Here is a 26,084-nt window from a genome sequence, read left to right on the forward strand (position 1 = left end):
TTCACATCCTTTACCTCAAACAATAAATATCAGCAACACCAACATTAAATTCACACAGTCAGTATGGAACCTAGGTGTTACTCTGGACAGTACTCTCACATTGCACCAACATGTCATGAACATATGCAAGGTTGCATATCATGAGCTGAGTCGCATCAGCTCAATTCGCAAATATCTTTCAGTTGATGCCACTAAAACACTTGTGTGTTCAATACTACTTTCAAGACTGTACTATTGTAATTCAATTCTGTCTGGTTCATCTCACTATCTATTCCAGAAACTTCAAAAACTTCAAAACACAGCTGCTCTGATCATACTTAGAGTCCCACAATCAGAGCACACCTACCTGCTGCTCTGTACCCTACACTGGCTATCCATTCAATCCAGAATCAAACACAAAATTTGTTCTCTGTGCTACGTTTCAATGATGGACTCTAGTCCATCATACCTATCCGACCTCACCCATGTGTACACACCAGCAAGATACTTGCACTCCTCTTCTGACAATCGTATACTCATTATTCCCACTATGAAAACAAAGTCATATGGAGAGCATTCTTTTGCATACCAGGGCCCAGCAACGTGGAATGAATTGCCCACTGAACATAGACACAAAGACACAGTAATCACATTCAAGAAGGCTCTCAAAACTCACTTATTTCGACTGCAAGAGCAAACTTAAAGACCTAATAATGTTCCTACCTTAAATATTCTCAGCATGTTTTTTCTATGTTTTCTAATTTCATGGTGTTTGTGTTTGTAATCATATCATTATGTTTTTTATCTTATAGGTGTTGTCAAATGTTTTAAAGCACTTTGAACTTCTAAAGATTAGGCAATACAAAGTCCTCATTATTATTATTATTATTATTATTATTATCAGAGACATATATAACACAGATAGGCAACTCCCCCATTGTCTTTATACTATTTACATACAGTAGTATGATCATACACAAATTAAGTTACCATATTTACTTGCTTAAAGACAAGACCAACTGTAAATACCCAGATCTGCTATTGCATAATGCACTGGCAGATCTGGATCTATGCAGTTTGTTAGGAGTAATCAGTAAAGCTTGGTGCATTATGCTAAGGCAGATCAGATTCTGTGTAGCTTGCAGTTTGACTCAACTTATAAGTGAGTATATATGGTAAATGTTTGTATACTAGTAACAGGTCATTACACTTTAAACAAGCATTTATAGGGCAATAGTTTTAACAGTGATGAGTTTTATAAGTCAAGACTTTGTGAAATTATTTTGATAATACATGTACTATGAATTCAGTTGATAAAGATATTTTTAAAGATACATTGCAGCACTGTTTCTCTGTGTGTGTTTTTGTGTGTGTATGTGTGAGATTTGGATTTTGAATGTAGCTGTAACAATTGTTCAGTCATGTCTCTACAATATCTGCAGTATGGCAGTTTATAGTGATCAAGCACTGGGACATCATGCTGCAGACAAGGTGTATCATGTCCTGCCCAGTCACATAATCCTTACACCAGTCCAACCAGTCCTAACACTTGCCTCTTAATGCTGAGTGCCAAGCGAGGCAGGTGCTAGTACCATTTTTATGAGTCTTTGATATCTCTTGTTCAGGGTTTGAACCTGCGACCTCCTGCATCCGAGGCAGATACTCTAACCACTTTGGCCACTGGAGTGGTGATATAAGCACTGTTTCTGACATATGCATGATATTTCATTATCACCAGACAGAAAAGTGAGGCTTTTGCTGATGTTTAGACCCATTAATACTGTCCTTAAACCCTGGATATGCCTCTTTACATTAAAATTAGCTTTTTAAATGATGCAGGATGAGACTTAATTGAGTGAAGATGAAGAAATGCATAAAAGGTTGTGATGGAAAAGCAGCTCCAGTTATTTTAAATACAGAATTTTATGTTTGTGTTGAAATATTGAATACGATCATTATCAGTTAAATTTCCCTTTCCTAAAGCTTGTACACTCAAAAGAAAATTTATATAACTTGTCTTTGATACGTAATAAGACTCGATTGAATGGAAGATGGAGAAATGCATAAAATAGAGCTGCTGGAAAGTTGTGACAGAAAGCAGTTAAAGTTATTTTAAAGGCAGAATTTTGCCCTTGTTTTAAACCTTGGGTGTGACCCTTGCAGTTAAAATCCTAAAGCTTGTGCAATGAGGCGAAAATTTATGTTGTATTTAAATGATACCAAAAAAAGACTAAATTTAATACAAGATGAATTAAGAAAAAGAAACTGGAGATATTACATGCCACTTTGACAATCGATGCCATCCCTCCCTTAGACTTATTACTAACATAATTTAATGCAAGATGAATTAAGAAAAAGAAAATGGAGATATCACTTTGACAATCGATGATTAGACTTATTACTCACATAATTTAATGCAAAATGAATTAAGAAAAAGAAAATGGAGATATTACATGCCACTTTGACAATCGATGCCATCCCTCCCTTAGACTTATTACTCACATAATTTAATCCATTTCTAACAAAATTTCAAAGAAAAGATAACAATACCATTTATACTTTCATGCTAAATATTGATGACATAAAAAAATATCACAGAATAATAAGGTCAGAGTATGGCAAGCTATTTTTTTATCTTGAATTCTTATGTTCACTTTATGTGAAGAAAATTGTTTACATGAAAAAGAAATGAAGTGCATTAAAGTGTATTTTACCAGTAATTTAATTTAATTTTTTTTTTTACCAGCAAGTGAAGAAAATTTCTTTCTTGCTCTTCAAGTTATTTTATCACTTCAGGTTTTTTCCTTTCTGTTTAATCCCTTTTCACGTGAGTCATATAATGCTAATTTAAATGATTTTAAACTGAAATGTTTATTTTACTTAAGTGTAGATTATTGCTAGCTGAACATCTAACTTATATAGTGGGCTCTTCTGAATGACCACTTCCAATTGATTATGGAGCAAAATATATGAAGATGTATTGAATAAACTTGGCTAGAGTGTATGGCATATTTATAAGGGTTTGGGAATTCAGTTACACTCCTAATTTCAGTTTAATCAAACACTCGTGCAATTTACAGTAAATGAAACAAATAATGTTGACCTAGTTTAGACCCTAAATACTGTAATCACATTTTAATCCTCACAGAAAAAATCCTATGACTGACCCACAAAAAAACATTGTACTAATTTAGAAGTAGCATATAAATCACATTCAGTGACAGTGGCAGATCCAGAAATGTGGTGGTGGGGGGGGGGTATAAACAAGTTCATAAGGGTTTATCTGTGGGATAGAAGACAGGGAGTGAAGCCACAGGCACATCCTGCATCTTAAGCATTTCAAGGGCATAACTTTTATCATCTGTCAAGAAAGGTTTCATACTGTAGGAATCCCCACTGAGGTTTGTAACTCATACTGTAGGAATCCCCAATGAGGTTTGTAACTCATATTGTAGGAATCCCCAATGAGGTTTGTAACTCATACTGTAGGAATCCCCAATGAGGTTTGTAACTCATACTGTAGGAATCCCCAATGAGGTTTGTAACTCATATTGTAGGAATCCCCAATGAGGTTTGTAACTCATACTATAGGAATCCCCAATGAGGTTTGTAACTCATACTGTATGAATCCCCAATGAGGTTTGTAACTATGATACTGTAAAAATCCTCAATGAGGTTTGCAGAGCTCCATGTAGTATTTCATCTTCATGAAAAGGAATTTTCTTTGGTGTATCTTTTTACTTGTGTGATTTTGTTTGTCAGTTAATTGAAATTCTCATTCATATGAGTGTAGTTTTGTAATACCAAAGCTGAATGCTTCGAGTTAATAAAAAAACATACATGGCATGTATAATGCATTGGACCCCTAAAATTTATGTTGAAAGAATTACTATTTTATTGAATAAACCACAAAAAACTTAATAATGAATCTTCAAAAAAGTAAATGCTGTGTCTTAATGCAGGCATTTGGGTAAATGACGCCCATAACATTAAAATATAGTAGGAATTTAATAGTAAGTACATTGTAAAAGCCATCAATCAGAATCGAAATCGAGATCTGACAGGCCCCAATTAAAGTTAATGTACTGCCGGGTGCCCTTTTGTAATTTCCTCTTCAATTTTAGTAGCCTGGATCATCAACAAAATGCATCGGACACCTTTTTCTGTAAACTTTTTATTGGGAAAAATGTGTATTTGATGTGATTTAAAAATCTCTAAAACAAACAGTTGAAATATTGTTATAACATTCAGGGACCATAATGATACTCGGTACATGATTTAAAAAAAAGAAATGAGAAGTATAAATACTTGCTTATAATAGCAGCTGGTTTAAAGTGTTCTTATTTTATGAACATCTAAGAATATTTCCATCACAAATGGTCAAGCAAGAATTTCACTTTGTACACAAAACTGACCTGGCAGACAGTGCTGCAGCTTTATCTTACTCTACATTTTCTGCTCTACTTAAGAGAGACCTGTACTTGTTCATATACACGTGGTAGTATGATGACTTCTTACTGGGTCAGTTCTCTTAGCACCTGCAAGGTAAGGCTACCTTTTCTTATCTTGAAGTGGATTGATATACATGAGATGGTTGATTCATTGTGTTGATAGAACGATACACACTGCCCTACATGATAATTTGTTCTCAATTTTGAAATGTCATAAAACCATAACCTCTGTGTTGCAGGCATGATCAGTGTGAAAGTACTTGTTCACTTGTTCAGGTAAGCCCCATGTCTGTCTATAACCCTCTCTCTCTTCCCATCTCTCTCTCTCTCTCATATGCTGGTATTATTTGTCATTATATGGTAGATATGTAGTTTTTGTATTTCACTTTTTTCTGGAACTGCTCCATTTTGTGAAGTCAGTGAACTTGATTGATACATTCATTAGCATGACTACTGTACTTACTGAAGCAAGTGGAGATTACAATTAACTTATTTTAATGCCTGATAGGTTCATCACCACCAGTACAGTAGTACTTTAAATTTTTCAATGGAAGTTACATTTTGTACCTGATATTAGCACTGCTTATCGCTTGTAAATGTAGGTCCCACTGAGCTACTTTTAATGCATGATAGATTCTGATCATCATGAGTACAGTAGTACTTGAAACTTGTCAATGGAAGTTACATTTTGTACCTGATATTAGCACTGCTTATCGCTTGTAAATGTAGGCCCCACTGAGCTACTTTCAATGCATGATAGGTTCATCATCATGAGTACAGTAATACTTGAAACTTGTCAATGGAAGTTACATTTTGTACCTGATATTAGCACTGCTTATCGCTTGTAAATGTAAGTCCCACTGAGCTACTTTTAATGCATGATAGGTTCATCATCATGAACATAATATTACTCTTCATAAGCAAATATAGGTCACATTGAGCTACTTCTAATACCTGATAGGTTCACCATCACGGGTACTACTCTGCACTAGTATGTGTAAGTCACACTTAGCTTCTGATAGTACCTGATAGGTTCATCATCAAAAGTATTACCACATGGAAATGGAGATTGCAAAGAGCTACTTTCAGTATCTGATAGGTTCATCACGATAAATACTACTCACCAGGAGCAACTGGAGGTCACACTGAGCTACTTGTTTTTAAAAGCTACGTGTACTTTTGATATCTGACAGGTTCGTCATCATGAGTACCATTCATGATTAGCAAATGGAGATCATATTGAGCCTTTCAATACCTGATGGGTTCATCATTATGGGTTCTACTATTTGCTTGTCAATGTAGGTCATTGATTGAGCTACTTGTAGTACCCTTGATGGGTCTATCATCATAAGTACTACTTAATCTTCACAAAGCTAGTACATTTAATACCTGATAGGTTAGTTGTCATGATTAGTACATACCATTAGCAATCTAGGTCACAATGAGCTACCTTTATTACTTCACTTTACATATTTGCTTATGAACCCATTCATATACAAGCCATCATCCCCAGCCATTGAACTGGTAAAACTTAAAGAAGTGCATTACCAGTGCAGATAAGCTGATCTATAAGTCTAGTCATATTGAAAATTCAGTTATTGCTACTCCATCTGAAAGAATTTTCTTATTCAAATGGGTTTCAGTACAACAGGTCCTGGGGTTCAGGTTAGGCATGTGATCTTGTCTTAATGAACTACATATACTTGTTTAGCCCTTGTCCTGCAGATAACCCATCCTCCCTTCTTCCAGGCTTTTATTGTTTCCTAAATTATTTGGATTATATATGAGTATATACAGTACTTTTGGTACCTGATACTTCACCATGAGTACTACTCACCTCTAGTAAATGTAGGGTCATTGGAGCTACTTTTAATACATGATAGGTGCATCATCTTCATGATCACTGACCTTCATTAAATGTAAGTCACAGTGTGCCGCTTTTAGTCCGATAGGTTCATCATCATGAGTACTGCTTGCAGCTAGCAAATGGAGGTCACTCTGAGCTACTAATAGTTCCTGATATTTTCATCGTCATGAGTACTACTCACCACTTGGAAATTGAGGTCACACTGCACTACTTTTAATACATGATAGGCTCAACATTATGAGTAGTACCTAACACCAGCATTGGTTTTGATGCGTATGGTACAGCAACACAATTGGTCATTTTGTGTTGGGGCAGATGGAGTCAAGTGCCATGCCCAAGAACACATCATGGTAGTAGACCTAGTATGGTTCATTAGTAAGATTTGAACTCCGACCCTTTCAAATGGAGATTTTAATGAAGGGAAAATCCTTATTAAGGGATAAAATGCAGTCAGGCAACAGACTTCATTTTGTTTATTATATCAGTGTAAAATATGAGTATTATTAGTCCTTTATGTTTAGGAGAAATTGGTTCTTAATTTCTGATATTTCTGGTATAGGAGCTATGCCATTATCTTGTGGACAGTGCTGCATCTTTGACATAAAAGTTGCACTTCCAGTTATTGCTATGTTTGTGCTGTCAGCTGTAGTTAACTTGGTCTGGTTGCCATGCACATTTTGAGTGGAAAAGAGAGAGAGGGGAGGGGGAAAGAGAGATGGAGTGTGTATGCTTGTATTGTAAGTGTGAGTAAATACAGCTGCAGCATTTTCAGTGATAAAGTATTAAATATACATTTTTTTTAAATGGTAGGTAAATAATGAAAAGTGTTTATATTCAGTATACCAAAGACTATCAGAAATAAAAATCTTTCACATGCAGTGAAGGACATAGGGTGAGAGAAATTACCTATGTCAAAATGCTATGTTCTGATCTATCAGATATGTCATTTACCATTGCAGGTCTTACGCTTGCTCATACTAATAAAGGAGATAAAATTCACGAATCAGTATATAATTAAATTTAGATTTCTTGAATAGATGAATATATATCTCAATCCCTATTTTTGTTAAAACTGTGGCCAACATTAACAGAATCTTGGTTGAGAAATGTGGGCCATTCCTGATAACACATATTTTACATGTGAAGATGAACCAATCTGACACTTAAAAATGCACATATATTTGTAATATTTAATATCCATCCAAAATTAATATGCATTTATATACCTTTAGTAGATAAAAACATATTAAGCAATCCAAGGTATGAGACTTGTATAAAAACATGTACTAATCTCAATCCAAGGTATGGAAACTTGTGTAAAAACATGTACTAATCTCAATCCAAGGTATGGAGACTTGTATAAAAACATGTACTAATCTCAATCCAAGGTATGGAGACTTGTATAAAAACATGTACTAATCTCAATCCAAGGTATGGAGACTTGTATAAAAACATGTACTAATCTCAATCCAAGGCATGGAGACTTGTATAAAAACATGTACTAATCCCAATCCAAGGCATGGAGACTTGTATGAAAACATGTACATCTCAATCCAAGGTATGGAGACTTGTATAAAAACATGTACTAATCTCAATCCAAGGTATGGAGACTTGTATAAAAACATGTACTAATCTCAGTCCAAGGCATGGAGACTTGTATGAAAACATGTACATCTCAATCCAAGGTATGGAGACTTGTATAAAAACATGTACTAATCTCAATCCAAGGTATGGAGACTTGTATCAAAACATGTACTAATCCCAATCCAAGGCATGGAGACTTGTATCAAAACATGTACATCTCAATCCAAGGTATGGAGACTTGTATAAAAACATGTACTAATCTCAATCCAAGGTATGGAGACTTGTATAAAAACATGTACTAATCTCAATCCAAGGTATGGAGACTTGTATGAAAACATGTACTAATCTCAATCCAAGGTATGGAGACTTGTATAAAAACATGTACTAATCCCAATCCAAGGCATGGAGACTTGTATGAAAACATGTACATCTCAATCCAAGGTATGGAGACTTGTATAAAAACATGTACTAATCTCAATCCAAGGTATGGAGACTTGTATAAAAACATGTACTAATCTCAATCCAAGGTATGGAGACTTGTATAAAAACATGTACTAATCTCAATCCAAGGTATGGAGACTTGTATAAAAACATGTACTAATCTCAATCCAAGGTATGGAGACTTGTATGAAAACATGTACTAATCCCAATCCAAGGCATGGAGACTTGTATGAAAACATGTACATCTCAATCCAAGGTATGGAGACTTGTATGAAAACATGTACTAATCTCAATCCAAGGTATGGAGACTTGTATAAAAACATGTACGTCTCAATCCAAGGTATGGAGACTTGTATAAAAACATGTACTAATCCCAATCCAAGGTATGGAGACTTGTATAAAAACATGTACTAATCTCAATCCAAGGTATGGAGACTTGTATAAAAACATGTACTAATCTCAATCCAAGGTATGGAGACTTGTATAAAAACATGTACGTCTCAGTCCAAGGTATGGAGACTTGTATAAAAACATGTACTAATCTCAATCCAAGGTATGGAGACTTGTATGAAAACATGTACTAATCCCAATCCAAGGCATGGAGACTTGTATGAAAACATGTACATCTCAATCCAAGGTATGGAGACTTGTATGAAAACATGTACTAATCTCAATCCAAGGCATGGAGACTTGTATAAAAACATGTACTAATCTCAATCCAAGGTATGGAGACTTGTATAAAAACATGTACTAATCCCAATCCAAGGCATGGAGACTTGTATGAAAACATGTACATCTCAATCCAAGGTATGGAGACTTGTATGAAAACATGTACTAATCTCAATCCAAGGTATGGAGACTTGTATAAAAACATGTACGTCTCAATCCAAGGTATGGAGACTTGTATAAAAACATGTACTAATCCCAATCCAAGGCATGGAGACTTGTATGAAAACATGTACATCTCAATCCAAGGTATGGAGACTTGTATGAAAACATGTACTAATCTCAATCCATGGTATGGAGACTTGTATGAAAACATGTACATCTCAATCCAAGGCATGGAGACTTGTATGAAAACATGTACATCCCAATCCAAGGCATGGAGACTTGTATGAAAACATGTACATCTCAATCCAAGGTATGGAGACTTGTATAAAAACATGTACTAATCTCAATCCAAGGCATGGAGACTTGTATGAAAACATGTACATCCCAATCCAAGGCATGGAGGCTTGTATGAAAACATATACATCCCAATCCAAGGCATGGAGACTTGTATGAAAACATATACATCCCAATCCAAGGTATGGAGACTTATATGAGACAAAAATTATTACAACTGAGATGTGCTGGTGTAACATCAATGGAAGAGAAAAGAAGCTAATTAATTTCATCTTTAAGTATCAAGATAGATCCAGCATAGCACTGTCTTGTCATAATTACACTTTGGCAATTATCTCATTTACCTGGCAGGCTTAATCTTTGACAATCATTACAAAAGATTGTAATTAAATGGGGATTGTTTGATATCATTTTGACACGTTTTTTCCCTTGACTCAGCATGTTTTAATCACTGTATAATCACATATATACTCACTTATAAGTCAAGTCCAACTGCAAACTGTACTGACCCAGATCTGCTGGCATATGATGTGCCAGCAAATCAGGGTCTGTTCAGTTTGATAGGAGTAATCAGAAGAACAAACAAAATAGACCCTGATCTGCAGGTTCATTATGCTACAGCAGATTAGGATCTTTTTGTTGTTTGTAGTTTGAGTCAACTTATGAGCGTGTATAGACAGTAAATTTTGACATTAACTTGATATTTCTGACAGTTAGACAATGGCATGTATGCATAGTTATCAAACTTGATAAGTGCATTCACCTGAGCACTATCAGTGACAACCTTAAAAGTAGGTCGCATTATTTCTCTTACTCTAATGAATGAGAATTTGTAATCTTGAAGCCTTACAGCAGGTAAAGCAAAGTATTCTGTGGAAATATAGTGAAAAATTTATGGATAATATCTGATCCTTAGGATAAGATTTTAATCATATTAAACTAGACTGATCTAAAGACGGTAAGAATCTGAAACAATCACATGACCCAAGAGCTAACGTCTCCAACAAATCACCATTACATTGTGTTTTCTTCATTTTGTACACTTCAGATTTCCACCGTAATATAAATTCGAATTGAAATTTAACATATATGTTTTCATCGAGTAATTGGTCAATCAGAAATGACTGCCATTGTAAATATTTCAGACCCGTAAAAATAGGATTAAGTAGAACTCAGATTTAACTTTTAATAAAATCAATAAATTCCTTGATATGAATTAGCTTGTAGATAATAAATGTAAAAATGTTTGCAGAAAAGAATCAGCTTTGCATTTTAAAATTTGAGTATCACTGGAAGTTCAAAGTAGAACACAGTAATTGATCTTTTTCTTTTTTGCTTCCAGTTGAGCATAGCTGGCACCTGTGTGAGTTTAGATATACTAAGAAAATGACCTCCATAGTAGCAAAAAGGTTCGATCTAGGTACTGTGGGATTGGAAGGAAACTCAGTGGTGGAGTTAAAAAAGACATTTGCCTGGATTGAAGATGATTTAATTTGCCTTCATCAGGGACAGAAAGCGGGCATAAGAATTCAGCATGATGTTGATAATGAGCGGTATTTAATCAGAATGTTTGAGGAAGATGTAGCAAGGGTACCCAGAAAACCATTTATTTTGTTTGAGGACAGGGTATATACATACGAATACATTGATCAGCAGGCAAACAAAGTTGCTCATGTGGCTTCTCAGTGGAATTTACAGACGGGTGATACTATAGCAATAATGATGGTGAATGAACCAGCATTTGTATGGACATTCCTAGGTAGGTATAGTGCAAAGAGACAAAATCATTACCTGGTAATTTAATAATTGGAGAAAAAAAAAATGCAAGCTCAACTACTAGTAGTAATCAGTGTCAGGACAGTTGTATTAAAACAGCATCCTTTGCATTGAAAAACCTAATGTCCACTTTTTATTTGCCTACCATTATTGCAGAGCATAATGTCAGTCTGTAAGTCCATCTGTTACCAATTCTGTTTCTGCAAGATAACTTGAAGTGCCCACTATCTACAGCTACCTAACTTTGTAAAGTCCTCTATTTTGGGGTGAATATAGGTCAAAGATAAAGGACACTGACTGACTGAATTAAAAAAAAAGGTAACAATTAAACAAGACTTAATTAACAAAGTTGCAGTTTGGTTTGGGATTTTATGAATCTGTAAGTGCCTGAGGAATCGCATGAAATGGAATTGGCTACATGATGAGTCATCATGATTGCCTTGGAAGCGTTAAGGAAGCAACAGCAGGGTGGGATATGCATGAAGTTAATTTTGCTGACGAATGGGGATGTGTTCCCTTAGGTATGTTGAACCTTGAAGTAGACTGTCATCCAGGTAAACAACATCTAGATAACTGATCTTATGTAAGTAAGAAAAAACAGATTTTGGTGCATGCCAGTGGTGCAGATGCCGGTCCATTTGATAAGCAAGTGTGTTGATAACATTTCTTTCCAGTGAAAGCATAATTATATGCAAAAAGCAGTCTCAACAGGGAAAGAGTAATATGCTTCATTAAGGTCAGTTGAAGCAAACTAAGAATCTTTGTGAACCATGGTCAGTGCTGTTTTTAAAAGACTCCATTTTGAAATGGTGTAGTATTATAACAAAAAATATGTGCATTAGAAGCATACAGGTTAAGTGTAACCCAGATGGCTCCATCATGTTTTTTCTCTAATGAATATGTTGGACAAATACTATCCATATACAAAATGTATTCTCTCAGTCTCTCTCCCATATTCAGCAATTTATCAATTTTTGTTGTAATGAATGTGGATTTGTTGTCAGAAAATGTTCTATGTTAAGGAATATAAGTTTAGACTGGACTGCTATTGAATTCAAGTTCAAATCTATAATCTTTCAGAGTAGATAAACTCTGTGTATTAGATGTTATCTTCTGTCATTTTATGGCACACTGACAAAACTTGCCTGAACAAAATCAGTTTCTAGATGATTCTGCAAAAGGACAGGAAAATAAACTTTGCTTTTATGAATAGGAAAACTGCTACTTATAGCTTTTGTAGAAGAAAAAACACTGCCTTTGTTTACAAATCTTGCCAGAGGTATAAGGTTTCCTCATTTTGAGATTTTATGGTTGCCATTGGTATGGTTGCCAATAATAGGCAGAGACCTGGTCCCTATCTTGAATAAAAAAAGATTGGGTCCTGCTAGAGCATCTTTATAATTTGACTTTCTTCCACTATTTCAGAGCTGAAACTTTCCCAACACTTTATTCCCCCTTTTGCTGAGTATCAGCAATATTCTTGACTTTGAGGACAGGTTGTCTCCACACAGGAGGTCTATGACCTTATTTTGAGCTCCACAGAGAGACTGTTACTATAATGAAGATCAGGCTTGACGAGTTCTTCCTTTTTTGAGACCTATAACAAAATCCAGAGGAAAGCATCTACAGCACATCACCAGCCTCTGCAAGCAGCTTATTTATATTAATAGGAGGCCATTTAGGTTGTTTTGCAGTAATTCATTTATGAGCCTTAGACGGGGAACACAAACTTTTGCAACACTTACGTGAAACTTTTGAAGCTAAATTGCATCAATTTGTTTGGTATGTTTGTTCATTTTTCCCTAATCTGAGGATTAACCCTTGTGGCAGTTTTGTAGCCTTTAACATTTTTCACTCAAGTCCTTTGATTTATCCTGAGATACCTGGGTCCAGAATACTGATTTCACAACTTGTGCCAAATTCTTTTGAATGGTTTGTCATGCCATTTGTGTACTGCATAAAACTTTAAAAGTTCTTTGAGAATGTCATTTCTTTTTGTGTTCAGAGTTAAATTTGGTTGTAATGTCAACAAATCATAAAGGCTGTCTCATAATCATCTGCATCCTCATCACTGACCTCACCAGTGGAATAAAAATAACTCTCCCTGTAAAGTTCAACTGTTTCCTTCTGGGCACATTTCTGTGCTTGTTCATACAATCCTGGCCTATCTACCAAGGTTTCTTTTGCTATGTTTGTCAACCTGGGACTTCAGAGTTGTTACAGTAGCTGACAAATTTGTTAGCATTTCAAGCTGATGTTCCCACATTACTTGATCATGGGCCTTTTGTCATTGGAGCAGATGTTCACTTGGGCACTGCCGTTATGCAAGTGTCATACTTTTTCTCTCACAGCCAGCCTATCACTAGAATTCGGGGGAAAGTTCACAGTTGCATGACAGACTTTTTGCTGACCGTAATGGTGTAGCCTCTATCCATAGACTGGTTTTCAACTAGATTAGACACCACTACAGGGCTATCATTTTGCACTGTTGTTTCCCCTTGGGAATCATTGCATTTTTTTGCAGCAATGATGAAGAAGTCTTTGGACTTATTGTCTAAATGTTTCTTGACTGTGTTTTGCAGTATTTCTTGCAATAATCCAATTTCCCTTATTGATAGGATTCCTTTGATCAGACTCTATCATTGTGCAAAACTGTACAAGGGACACAGCAGTTGAAAATGATAAATCAGTGAAGTGTAGAGATGGGTAGAAAACAATCTTTAAAACAATAGAGGAAATTCTCACTATGCTAACACAGAGGAAATTGTCATTATGTGAACATAGAGGAAATTCTCACTATGCTAACACAGAGGAAATTCTCACTATGTTAACGTAGAGGAAATTCTCACTATGCTAACACAGAGGAAATTCTCACTATGTTAACATAGAGGAAATTCTCACTATGCTAACTGAGAATCTGCAGCAAAGTTCTTTCATAACATGCTATTACCCTATCACAAAAAACTTTAAACTTGAGAGAAAGACCAAGTACTTACTTGCTAATGCTAGACCAAGTCAATGACTCATCACATGGGCAATTCCATCTCATGGTATTCTGAGGCATTTACATGAGGAAAAAATGGTTTCTACACAATAACTCAAATTCTTCTTGTACAGTTACCAGGCATTGTTTTTGGTTTGTATTTGGGGTAAGGAAGAACATTATTGAGCTTTGTGGTCAGTGGTCAGGGTCACTGTAACTTACAGATTACAGATGGTTTTCAGACAATAATAATTCTTTTCTGGACTAAACTTAGACGAATGGTTTCATTTGGAGTAGGAAGACACCTATTGACCATAGGGTTAAAAGGTTAAAAGTTAAGGTCAAATTTGCTCGAAAAATTCATCTTTAATCTTATCTTATATGACTGATGATCTGTGGATTTTGACAATATCAAAAAGTTAGGGCCCTTGATTCACTTAGTATAGGCATTGGTATGACTTTTGAACACTCTACCAGCCACATGTTTTAATATTAACCATATTTGTTGATAAGAGTTATCTTAATACGTGTTCCAGTGAACATATTTCTCTGGTACTATGTCATCCAATGTCACTTTGTCCTTTGACACAAGTTTGTTATCTCTACTCCTTTTTAAGTACTTATAGAATTGTCATGAGATTTCAAAGGAATATTCATCCCAAGGTCTAGCTGCTGCTCAGACATCTAATTTGGCTACCACAACAGCCATCCTAAAATTCTTATTAACACTACTACTCCAAAATTGATGGTAATATCAACATGCTGTTTTCACCAGAAGATTTTTTTTATGTTTAATTGGTCCTAAATGAAAATGGCTTCACTGAAATGTCCAATATGGCCACCACAGCATACATTTTGAAACCCTTTAATTGCTACTCTTGAATGGATGGTCGTATTAAGATGTGGGTTTCACTAAAACACTTAATCCTATCTGGTGGGTCTATTTGTGATGTCTGGTCCTCAATGAAAATGGTGATGATCTGACATCCAGTATGGCCAACACAACAGCCATCATAAAAATCTTGTTATTTCTACTTGTCCTGAATAGAAAGTCATATTGACATGTGGTTGTCACCAAAAGACCTCAAACAAAGTTGATTCTAAATGAAAATGGTTCTGCTATGACATCTATTATATCATAATGGCCATCTTGAAAATCCTGTAGTCTAACTCTACATCCCCGTTTGTTTGTACCCCCTACAGATTTCAAAAACGAGTGTTTAATGTGATAAAAACTGCACAGAACTAAGTCAATTGAATCATTAATTTATAATTTCTAACCTGACTGTGGCCAGAATGGCACTAATACTGGCATCCCCTGCACCATTTCATGCTTAACAGACTTTCCATACTAACACGGTGCCATAGTGCATACACTATAGGCTAGTTTATTTCCATCAGACAACATAATGACGTAGTTCATCCTGTTCAGCAACTGCTGAATAATTGCGTAAATTACATAACGTTGAAAGTTTGGAATTATATCCCTTTGCATATATGAACATAGAAATTAAACCGCTTGTTAAATCCACATGAAAAGCAAATTTATAGTTGTCATTATTTTCCTTTGCTTGATTCGACATTGTAAATATCAGAAGCAGACGACTTATGTATGTACAGTTGTAGTTGTGATACACCCCATTGCTGAAAATGGACTTGTCCAGAAACTGGAAATGGATCCGAGCATGTCCGTCTATTATACTGAAAACTTCCATTAAGCATGAAATTCCTATAAGATGATGGTGTTAGGGCCACTCTACTCTGAGTCAGGTTAGAAACTATAAATCATTGAATGAATTGACTAAGCTCTTTGCACTTTTTATCACATTAAAGGTTTCCATTATTTAAATCGGTAGGGGGTACAAACAAACGGGTTTGTATTATCAGACTATAGTATTGCTACACCACTTCAATCAGAATGAAGGGGAAAAGCTGATGGTTTTTTTGGTACTAATATTAGCAAAATATAAAATCTTAAAGAGGGAAAGGAGATTAAAAATAAAGATTGATTTTCAACAAGACACTGCCACAGCTAATTTCAAACTGTTACCTAGGTAAGTATGGCAAGGTCCTGACCTATGGGCAAGTTCATCTCAATATCTCTGCCTATAATATTGTAGCACAGTGGATAACAGAGAGCCTTGTTTGCATATAAAAGGGAATAGGTGATATCTAACAGCTTTCTATAGTTTCCAGTCCCTATATCATATGTTGTCCCTGATATCCATCAAGTTTCATCATTGCCTGGTCTTAAATTTTATTAGTAATACAACAATTTTAAAATGAAATCAAATATAGAAATTTTTGTTTTGTTCTATAGGTCTCCAGAAGCTGGGAATTGCTGTAGCATTTCTAAATTATAATGTGCGTCAAAAGCCATTGCTACACACAGTCAGGGCCTGTGAAGCCAAAGCATTAATTCTGGGGCATGGTAAGGATAGAGTTGGTGCTCACATACTACAAATCATATACAGCTATAAGTAATTTTTATAAGTAATACAGATAATAAAAGCTATAATACAAAAATGTATAAGTCCTCCTAATCAGGTATGTTAACTATGGCATGGCATGTGACAGTTGAGTGTGGATGGACAGAGATTCCATTGAAGTGCAAAGTCCATCATTATGTACATTTATTTCATAGTAAGAAACTCTATCATAACTAGGTTAGAAAATGGTAACATGGCTAAGTATACTGACCCAGTGACCCACTTTATAGTGAGCACCCTCAGCTTACAAAGCAGGCGAAGTGCAAATTAGTAGGTTGACAGTTATGAATTTGACTGAAATCTTTTATTGGTCATCTTCAAGTTCAAATATAAATTTTAAGAGTAAAAGAAATTGGCAATTGACAGGCATGTCCAAAAATGATTAGAAATGTGGGTTGCTAAGTCAGCATGGCAGACATTGACATACGGTGCCCTTAATTATCCAGCTGCATACAGCTTTTTGGGTCATAATCTTTTCCTTAGTATTCTGTAATTAATCTTTATATAAAAAAAATGCAATATACCATGGAGGTGTAAAATCTTATCTCCTGATCTCTTACAAAGTTATCAGATCTTATCATTGAATTATTGCCGTGTGCTATTTAATATAGCAACGTTATGTCGGCCTCTTAAACCATGTCCTGTGTCATTGTGTGGTGTGTCTGCTCATAAAAGACTGAAAAGACAAGGCCTTCCCCACCCATCCATCAAGTTATCGGAATTCACTTTTGTGAAATATGAATAGACTCTGCTTCCTAAATATTAGGTGTAGCAAGTTTACCAAATTCTAACAAGTAGTTTTGAGTTGTCAAAAGTTTAACATTGAACTGAAGCCACTGTTGCCAAAGACAGACATCATGCTTGCTGTGTCTCACAATCTTGATTTTGCTATGATTTTAAAATAGTAATGGTTCCTTTATAGAATTTACATAATAAATATATTTGTTTACAAAAGAACTGCCCAGATTTATTGACTGAATAACTAATGACACATGCCATGTTTTTGTGTTTATAAGGTGCAGCCCGATTTTCGACTAAGCGTGAGGTGAAAATGTTAGTTCTGTCAAATAATGAGCATGTAATATCCTAATTTTCAAAATCATGATTATTTTGCTCACATTTTGTTTTGGGGATGCTCACAAAGTATTATGTACTTTTGAGAGAGTGACGTATGTAAGGTGAAGTTGTTTACATTTAAAACAGGCACAGTGGAGAGAATGTTGGCATATCTCTATGCTACTTTGATGTAATGTGGCTGACATTTCTTTGGATATTGTGTGTGTGTGTGTGTGTGATTTGGATTTTTAACGTAGCTTTAACAACTTTTCAGTCATATTGCTATGATGTTTGCAGTGTGGCAGTTTTATAGTGATGTCTAGCACTGAGGTATCATGCTGCAGACATGTAGCATGATGTCCCACCCAGCCACATTATCCTGACACCAGGCCGACCAGTCCTAACACTAACCTCTTAATTAATGCTGAGCACCTAGTGAGGCATCTGTTAGTACCATTTTTGTAAGTCTTTGGTTTGACTCGGCCGGGGATCAAACCCACGACCTCCCGTATCCGAGGTGGATGCTCTAACCACTAGGCCACTGGAGCGGTCTCTGTGGATATTGTCCTTATGGAAATTGTACATGATCTAAGCACACTGCTAACAAAAATGACTGCTCCCTTGTACTAAAAATCACTATGAATTAGTCTACAGTACACTGTCTTTAGCACCTATTAAAATTGGAAAAATGGATTTTGTCCAATTAGACAATACCATCTTCTGAATTGCAATGGATGAATTACCAAATATATAAAATGTAAAAATAAGTTATCGGCTTTTTTTATAGAATTCACCTCTGTAGTCAGGAAGTGAAATTATTATATGCTCATCTTTTTCCCCGTTAACTTTACATGGTCAGAATCATGCAGTATTACCCGATATTGAATCTGCGAGACAATACACATATAGCATTCACGTGCATAAAGGAACTACTTTCTATTGTAAACAGTCAAAGGATGCAGACGCCAGCACTTTTGATTTGTACACAAATCATGTACACTCACATAAGAGGCTCTTTACATTGTGGTTGTTTAAATTAGTTTCTGAATGAACTAAAACAGATGTTTCGTGGACTGCCACATACCAACTGCTTTGGCACATTCCGTGTTGATACAATGTTACGGATTTAGGCTAGCTACAGTATATAACAGACGCAAGATGAGGTCCTTACATATAACATACAAGTGACAAGTCATATACTCTCTTCTTTAGCTGGTGATAAGAACAGCAAAATAAAATATACTTACAGTTTCACATCCTGAATTTCCTCAAAATGTATTTTCTTAATTCTGCAAATCCGAATTACATGAGCCATGTCATAGGCTTTCAATCTGGATTACACATTTCGAAATTCTGCTGTAATTTCGATGATAAGTGCAATTGCATCCTCCTTACTGCATTCAAAATGAAATAAGCATTAAATTCCATAGCGTCTTTTTGATAATTGCAATTGAAAGACTTCATATTTTTCCCACATTATGATTTCAAACATTCAATGACAGAAACAGAAACACATTTGCAGATGTCAATACGCTTCTTCAGTCTCATGTATTTCATGTGGAATTGTCACATACAAATCCAGTCCATAATCACAAAATTTCCTAGAATCGAGAAAAATACCAAAATCTATTCATTCCAGATTAAATGGAAAAGTTGTTGCAATGCACATTCATTCACAATATGACTCCAAATTTCAATTTTAACTAGACTTAACATTTTCTTTCGAAAGTTATGTCGAGTGCGCGACTAAGTTCAAATTTATCTGGGCAGAGTTATGTGCTCAGTAATAATTTGTGTAATGATGAATATGCACTTGTGTATTTAGTTTGGCATGCAGCATACATTCATTTACGTTGTTTCTTGTAGTGTATTTTGTTTATATAATTAAACCTTAGGTAGAATAAAAAAATGAGCATATAATAAAAAGGTTACTGCATTTGTATGGGAAAATATGAACTCATTTTGTCGGAAGGATATACTGCACTCCCAAGGTCGTGCAGTATTCCATTCAAAAACTTGTTCATATTTTCCCATACAAATGCAGTAACCTATAAATATCCAAGTGGAGCTAGCAGTTTTTTGAAAGGTGCACATCTGGAGTAAGGCTAAGCTATATACTCTATAACCCATATTACACCCATCAATCATACAATAAAATAAAGGGAATTAAAGGTTCTTTGAACAGTACCTAAGATATACAAAGTCTTTTTAAATAGCCAGTATAACCAATGCGGAAACCCAAGGAAATTCTTTTTCTTTAAAATTCTAACCTATGCAAAATATGAAGCTGTAGAGCGCCACCTGTGATACAACATCCTGATTTTAGATAGTGCACCTATCATAACTTGTTACATGACATTTGATTGGTTTACAATAAAACAGTGCTTGACCGGTTCCGTGTTCTTTTCTGTCAGTGCATAATACTTTTATGTGGCAATCATGGTTAGCATGCCTCTCAGTGTTAGGAGTTTCTGAATTGTCCCATGTTGATGCTTTGACTATATTCATCCAGATTTAAGATCAAACAAAGATGCTGTAAGAATGTTCAGGTCCATTATTTATACTTATTTGAGCCGAGTGGTCTAAAGCACTCTCTGTTACGGATCACTGCCATCTCACCTCTGTCTGTATGGGTTTGAGTCTTGGATTCGGTTAATGTGGGTATGCAAGAAAGCTGCCAGTAGCTTCTCGTGGGTCGGTGGTTATTTTGGGTGGTTTCCCGGGTTCTTCCTCCACCATTAATACTGGCCGCCATGTATAGCCTATCGTGTGCTGAAAAATGGCATTAAACCCTACAACAACAACAACAACAACAACTTATTTGAGTTTGCATGACACCTCCAAAATACATCTTTCATTGTTAGAGCTAGAATTTAGTGTGAAAATGTATCATAATTGTGCTAGACACATCGGAGCTTTAGCTGGTGCAGATTATCTTTGAAAACACCATGCAGAGTCAATGAAGCATTGATCACTATAAACTCTGATTTAAGATGACAAATAAAACAAAGAACCAAGCTTATTTTCTAAAGAAAAGTAAATAAGCACTCGACCAACTGAGCTACTTCAGTTCCCTCAGAAAATGAGAAAAATAGGAATAAAAACGTGCATCATTCATAGTAAAATGTGGTACTTTGTTGCATTTTTAGTGATGACCTACCTCTTGGCCTCTCTTTATTCAGTGTAATTTTCTTTTTGATAAATTTATTGTCACTATGCACTTAGTATTTTTATCTGCCATCAACAGTTAGTACTAAATATCAAAGATAGTAATGTACACAGAATGACATCACATCAGAATTTGTTTTTAGTTCCATAATAGGAAATATTGGTATATACAGATCTCTTCTATTATAACACACCTCATTGTTGCAGTTGTTGTTGTTATAGGGTTTAACACAATTTTTCAGCACATGATAGGCTATACATGGTGGCTAGTATAAATGGTGGAAAAAGAATCCAAGAAAACCCCAGAAAGAACCACTGACTCATGAGAAGCTACTGCAAAGCTTTCTTACTTATCCATATTGGTTGAGTCCGAGACTGGATCCCAGGCAGACAGAGGTGACATGGCAGTGATCTGTAATGTAGAGCGCTTTAGACAACTCAACCACTGCACCTTGTTGTAACATGATTCCAGATATAACTTGGTGCTGATTTGGCTCTCATGACCAAAATCATACCATTTAATGGACAACAATAAGGGTTGAAAGAAAACAAGGTGAAACTAAGTCGTATTCCTTTATTTCCCTTTTAAACACCCATTATTGAACAAATTTTGATAATGTCTGCTATACCACAGTTCTGTATATTATGCCATTCTCAGTATATTTTGATTCCATAAATATCGATGTTCTTTCTATAATGCAATTCGTTACATAATCTGATAATTGTCAATGGACCTGACTACTGCATTAAAATGAGGGAGAGCTCTAATCAATGGCAGATGGATTTTTATAAATCAGGTAATTAATTATTAATGTGAAGACAGAATTTATATTTTTCAGAATTACAAATATTCTTTATCAACAGCATTTTGTTTACTCCCAAATCCCCCAAATGGTTATGTTTAAAAAAAATTACAATTTCAGTAATCTAAGCAAAACTAACCAACCCTGAATTATTGTAAATGTAGACTGTATAGAGAGTTTCTGCTTAGCGCCAAGTTGCAGTTATCCTCAGGGCAGTCCATACAGTTGATTTTCATAGTTGCAGTTATCCTCAGGGCAGTCCATACAGTTGATTTTCATAGTTGCAGTTATCCTCAGGGCAGTTCATACAGTTGATTTTCATAGTTGCAGTTATCCTCAGGGCAGTCCATACAGTTGATTTTCATAGTTGCAGTTATCCTCAGGGCAGTTCATACAGTTGATTTTCATAGTTGCAGTTATCCTTAGGGCAGTTCATACAGTTGATTTTCATAGTTGCAGTTAAAACATAAAGTGGTCAGAGATAAACAACCACCATTTGAACATTGCTTTGGGAGAGCACATAAGGCTACTTTGCACAGGAAAAGTACACTAAATGCAGTAATGAAATTCAGATGCTTGTTGAAGAACAAGTTATATTTTAATTTAGTTCATTGCTTTGAATGAGAATGTTTAAGCCATCTTTAATATTTGGCAAGTTTGTAATTATTTGCAATATTTCTTTGAATGTTCCATATATAATGTCCAAAACATGCTTATTTTCAAATTGGTAGTTGGAGTAGTGTACACACCAGATTGATTTTAAAAGAAAAATGTCAAAATGCAACTGTGATTTAGGGGAAAATGAGCCATCTGTGAAGTAAGCAATGCCAAGTAAAAATTCATTTTAGAACTACAAGCTGACAGAATTTTTACTTTGTGAAGCACAGCAGCAAGGGGTTTAGTGTATTCTTGGCACATGATAAGTCATTTTGTAGCGTATGACAAGTCAACATAGCAATACCATCCCGACACTGCGACAATGCAAAAGTGCAGTAACAATTATTGATATACTACGTCATGATCTGAAATGATCTACAGTTTTGTTGCAGAGCACAATATGCTGTTTGCAGTTACAGATCATTTTTCAGACCACGTTTCACACTCCCTCATAGCAGTTACAGATCATTTTTCAGACCACGTTTCATACTCCCTCATAGCAATGCAGATGCAGAAAGATAAGTTTCTATTTTGAGATAAAATCAACAAACTCTTCATGAAAATTTTGAATTCTAATACCATCCAGTGTGTAATGATTATAAGATAAAGATGTATGACACTTGCATTATGATACCTTCAAACCCCAAATGAACTTTTCATTGTGTATGGTGATGATATTTGACAATGCTTAGTCTGCAAGTTTTGGTTTGCAAGTGTATTAAATACTTATGAGAAAACAGTTATTTTCTTTTATTCAGATTTGAATTTCCAGTCATTTTCTATTGGCTTATACAGTAGATAACTTATTCTTAAAAGTGTTGTATCACTTTTTGGGGTCAGATATGCTGACCCCCACCATGGGATTGGACTTCAAAAACACACTTTTTGAGTCTCACTCTTTACCTAGAATCACACTCTGGGAGATTTGGCATATATGTATCATGAGTATAATAAACTATAAGCTGCATGTCTGGTTAATTAACAAACCCAGATAAAAATATACTGTAATTTATTTATTTTCATGGGTTTCGGTTTTGTTGTTTTTAAAAATACTGGTTGGACTTAAAATTTGTTGTTTTGTATTTTTAGTAGAAAGTGTTATCTTTTTTATTCATTTCTTTAGTCTTTACATTTGCTTTTTGCTTGCAAAAGATGGTAACCCACAGATGAAAAGTAAATTCACAGTACATTAGTTTTTTTAAAAAGTAAATTGATTTCAAGATATTCTGATGCTTTGTGATTCATTTTGTCATCTTAACACTATAGTTCTTATTCAGGGCAGCAGATATTTCATGCTGTTGAAGATATCAAGTCTGACCTTGGAGATCTTCCAATTTATCTCCCTGGTCAGGTAAAACCTGGCTCAGGCTACTTGTCTTGGGATGAAGCAATGGAAAGAGCTCTGCCAGTACCAGCCCACATCAAGTCACGCCCCAAACTCACCATGACAATGCCATGCTGCTATATTTTCACATCAGGAACCACAGGTGGGATTGAAAATACATTGTACCACTTGATGTATATGTAATATGTACAGGTATATCAGGATCTTTGTTGTTTATTCAGTTATCAAGTGAACACTGTAGACCAATTGAAATGGATCAGATTCTGCAGATTTCCTCCATATTATGTAACACATACAGAAATGCTGCAGTCTTGTAGGGGTGACAAAATTTCCTACAGTCTTCCCATCTGGAATCATGATTTTGATGAAATTACATAGAAACCTAAGATTTGTTTTCTTTATATTCTGTATAAACTGACAGAATAACAAGTGACATAAATTTTACTATCAAAGTTTTCTACTTATTCTAGGCTACTTGACAATGAGCTTTTCCAACACTGTCTTGTTTGTTCAATTTCTCTTTAACTGACTAGTAGTTAAATGTCACATCTTGAATTGAAAAGATCTATTGAAAATCACTCTAAACATTTTTGTCTAGTGCGCAGGCTCATCAGATGATTTCTATGGCAACAGTCTGAATTAGGTTAACATGACTAATCTGTTCTGTCATTATCAAACTCAATGGAACAAGTCAAATTATTAAATGCTGAAGATTTCAGATATGTTTGTTAATCCTGCCTTGGCAGAAGCAAACAATCTGGCATACATGCAGACGTCCATACGTTTTGTCCATCCATCCACACCTTGTGAAGCCTAATGTGGCAAAAGCTTGTCATAATGATTACTTTTGATATTAGCATGCATATTTGCATGCCAGTCCTCCATTCACATACTAGATTAAAGTTAGTGTTGGATTTTTGTTCATAAGTGAGACATATAGATCATTTTTCTGATATCAGCATCAACATTTTTGCATTTAGCTGTTTCTCTCATGCTGATCTATGTATGGTCAGGAAACTTGGTAGTTATATTTTATCATGGCAGGTACTTGTCACCACAGCCAAAATAGGTCACAGTGACCAACATTTAATGCTCCAGTGCATTGGTGCAAAAGTTTAAAAAATCTTTGTTTGTCCCTGGACAACTAACCTTGAAAATAAATGTGCCTAGCAGATTTTTCCACTTTTCCAGTATATATATATATATATATATATATATATATATATATATATATATATATATATATATATATATATATATATATATATAAGCAATGGACAAGAATTTTCTCTTTTGTATTTGTATTGTCTAGAAGTGAATATATCTTTGTGTTTGCACACATCTTTGCCAGAAGAGAAAGTGGAAATCTTAACAAAAATGATGAAGATTTATTGCTTGACTGCATTTTGATTTATTATAAAAATTGCACTAGAATAAAAAAATAAGAAATACCTGTATAAGCTGGTACCTAGTCCAAGGAATTAAAAAGCTGACATGAGTTTTTACGTTCATACTTTTGGGAAATGAAATTGTATTTTCTAAAAATTCACAGGAATAATACCAGTTACAATTATACATTCTGGTATTGCTTATCAAATGATCATTGGTCCTTTTAATGGAAAATGCTTTTGTACTCAACAGGAATAAGACAAAATAGTCATAATAGCCCACAATGCATGTAATTAATTGTCAGCCCTGCTGATGGAAAGTGTCATACAAGTCTACACAGTTATTTAATATATTTGAGATAAGCAAATTCAAGCAGTGTCCATTTTTTATGATGTTTTGTTGTCTGTCAGCTTTCCAGTAGTTGGGCAACCACTGGCCAGAACTTATCCATATTTTTGTATGAGTTTACGCCATCATGGTTATGTTATCATTCACGTTAAGTTTTTTGTATTTAGATTGCTTTCTCTGACACCTTTATATTGTGAATAATGCAGCTTAATGGTTCTACTCACTTTAGAGTATACTGCTCACTGGGGAAAAAGTAGGTCACAGTGAACTACTTGGATTATACCACAGCAGAACATGTGAGACATGGCATGCAGTGGGATTATTGTTTAGGCACAAGTCAATGTTAAAGGTTTTTACTTTCTAGCTAAATTTGAAAGGTGGGTTTGACAAAAAGATATCTCTTGTTAATTCCTTGATGTTTTTTCTCTTAGGTTTACCTAAGCCAGCCATAATTACACAGTCCCGTGCCATAGGAATCAGCAAGTTCTTTCAGCTAATTGACTTCTGTGAGAACGACATTGTGTATATCACCACTCCACTGTACCACAGTGCTGCATCAGGGATTGCCATGATGGCAGTCATTGATCAAGGTGCGCAAGTTTAAAAAAAATCAGTCTTTGCCT

At 35.1% G+C, this 26,084-nt stretch overlaps 1 protein-coding gene across 2 annotated transcripts in view; it reads left to right on the plus strand.

The window, feature by feature from the left end:
- Positions 1-4,297: 4,297 nt before the first annotated feature.
- LOC149801038 (long-chain fatty acid transport protein 2-like) overlaps positions 4,298-26,084 on the plus strand; it is a 61,496-nt gene continuing 39,709 nt past the window's right edge. The window contains exons 1-6 of one of the 2 annotated variants that reach the window (XM_089955078.1): positions 4,298-4,524; positions 4,670-4,706; positions 10,790-11,206; positions 16,527-16,637; positions 23,657-23,866; positions 25,893-26,051. In XM_089955078.1, coding sequence (XP_089811204.1) covers positions 10,834-11,206; positions 16,527-16,637; positions 23,657-23,866; positions 25,893-26,051 — 853 coding nt within the window. In that variant the 5' untranslated portion in view covers positions 4,298-4,524; positions 4,670-4,706; positions 10,790-10,833. Of the gene's footprint in view, positions 4,525-4,556; positions 4,707-10,789; positions 11,207-16,526; positions 16,638-23,656; positions 23,867-25,892; positions 26,052-26,084 lie in introns of those variants that run through there. The other variant, XR_016420576.1, reaches the window with a different exon arrangement.

Source organism: Sinohyriopsis cumingii, chromosome 4 (assembly GCF_028554795.1).
Source record: "Sinohyriopsis cumingii isolate HCF-2022 chromosome 4, ASM2855479v2, whole genome shotgun sequence".
Classification (NCBI taxonomy): Eukaryota; Metazoa; Mollusca; class Bivalvia; order Unionida; family Unionidae; genus Sinohyriopsis; species Sinohyriopsis cumingii.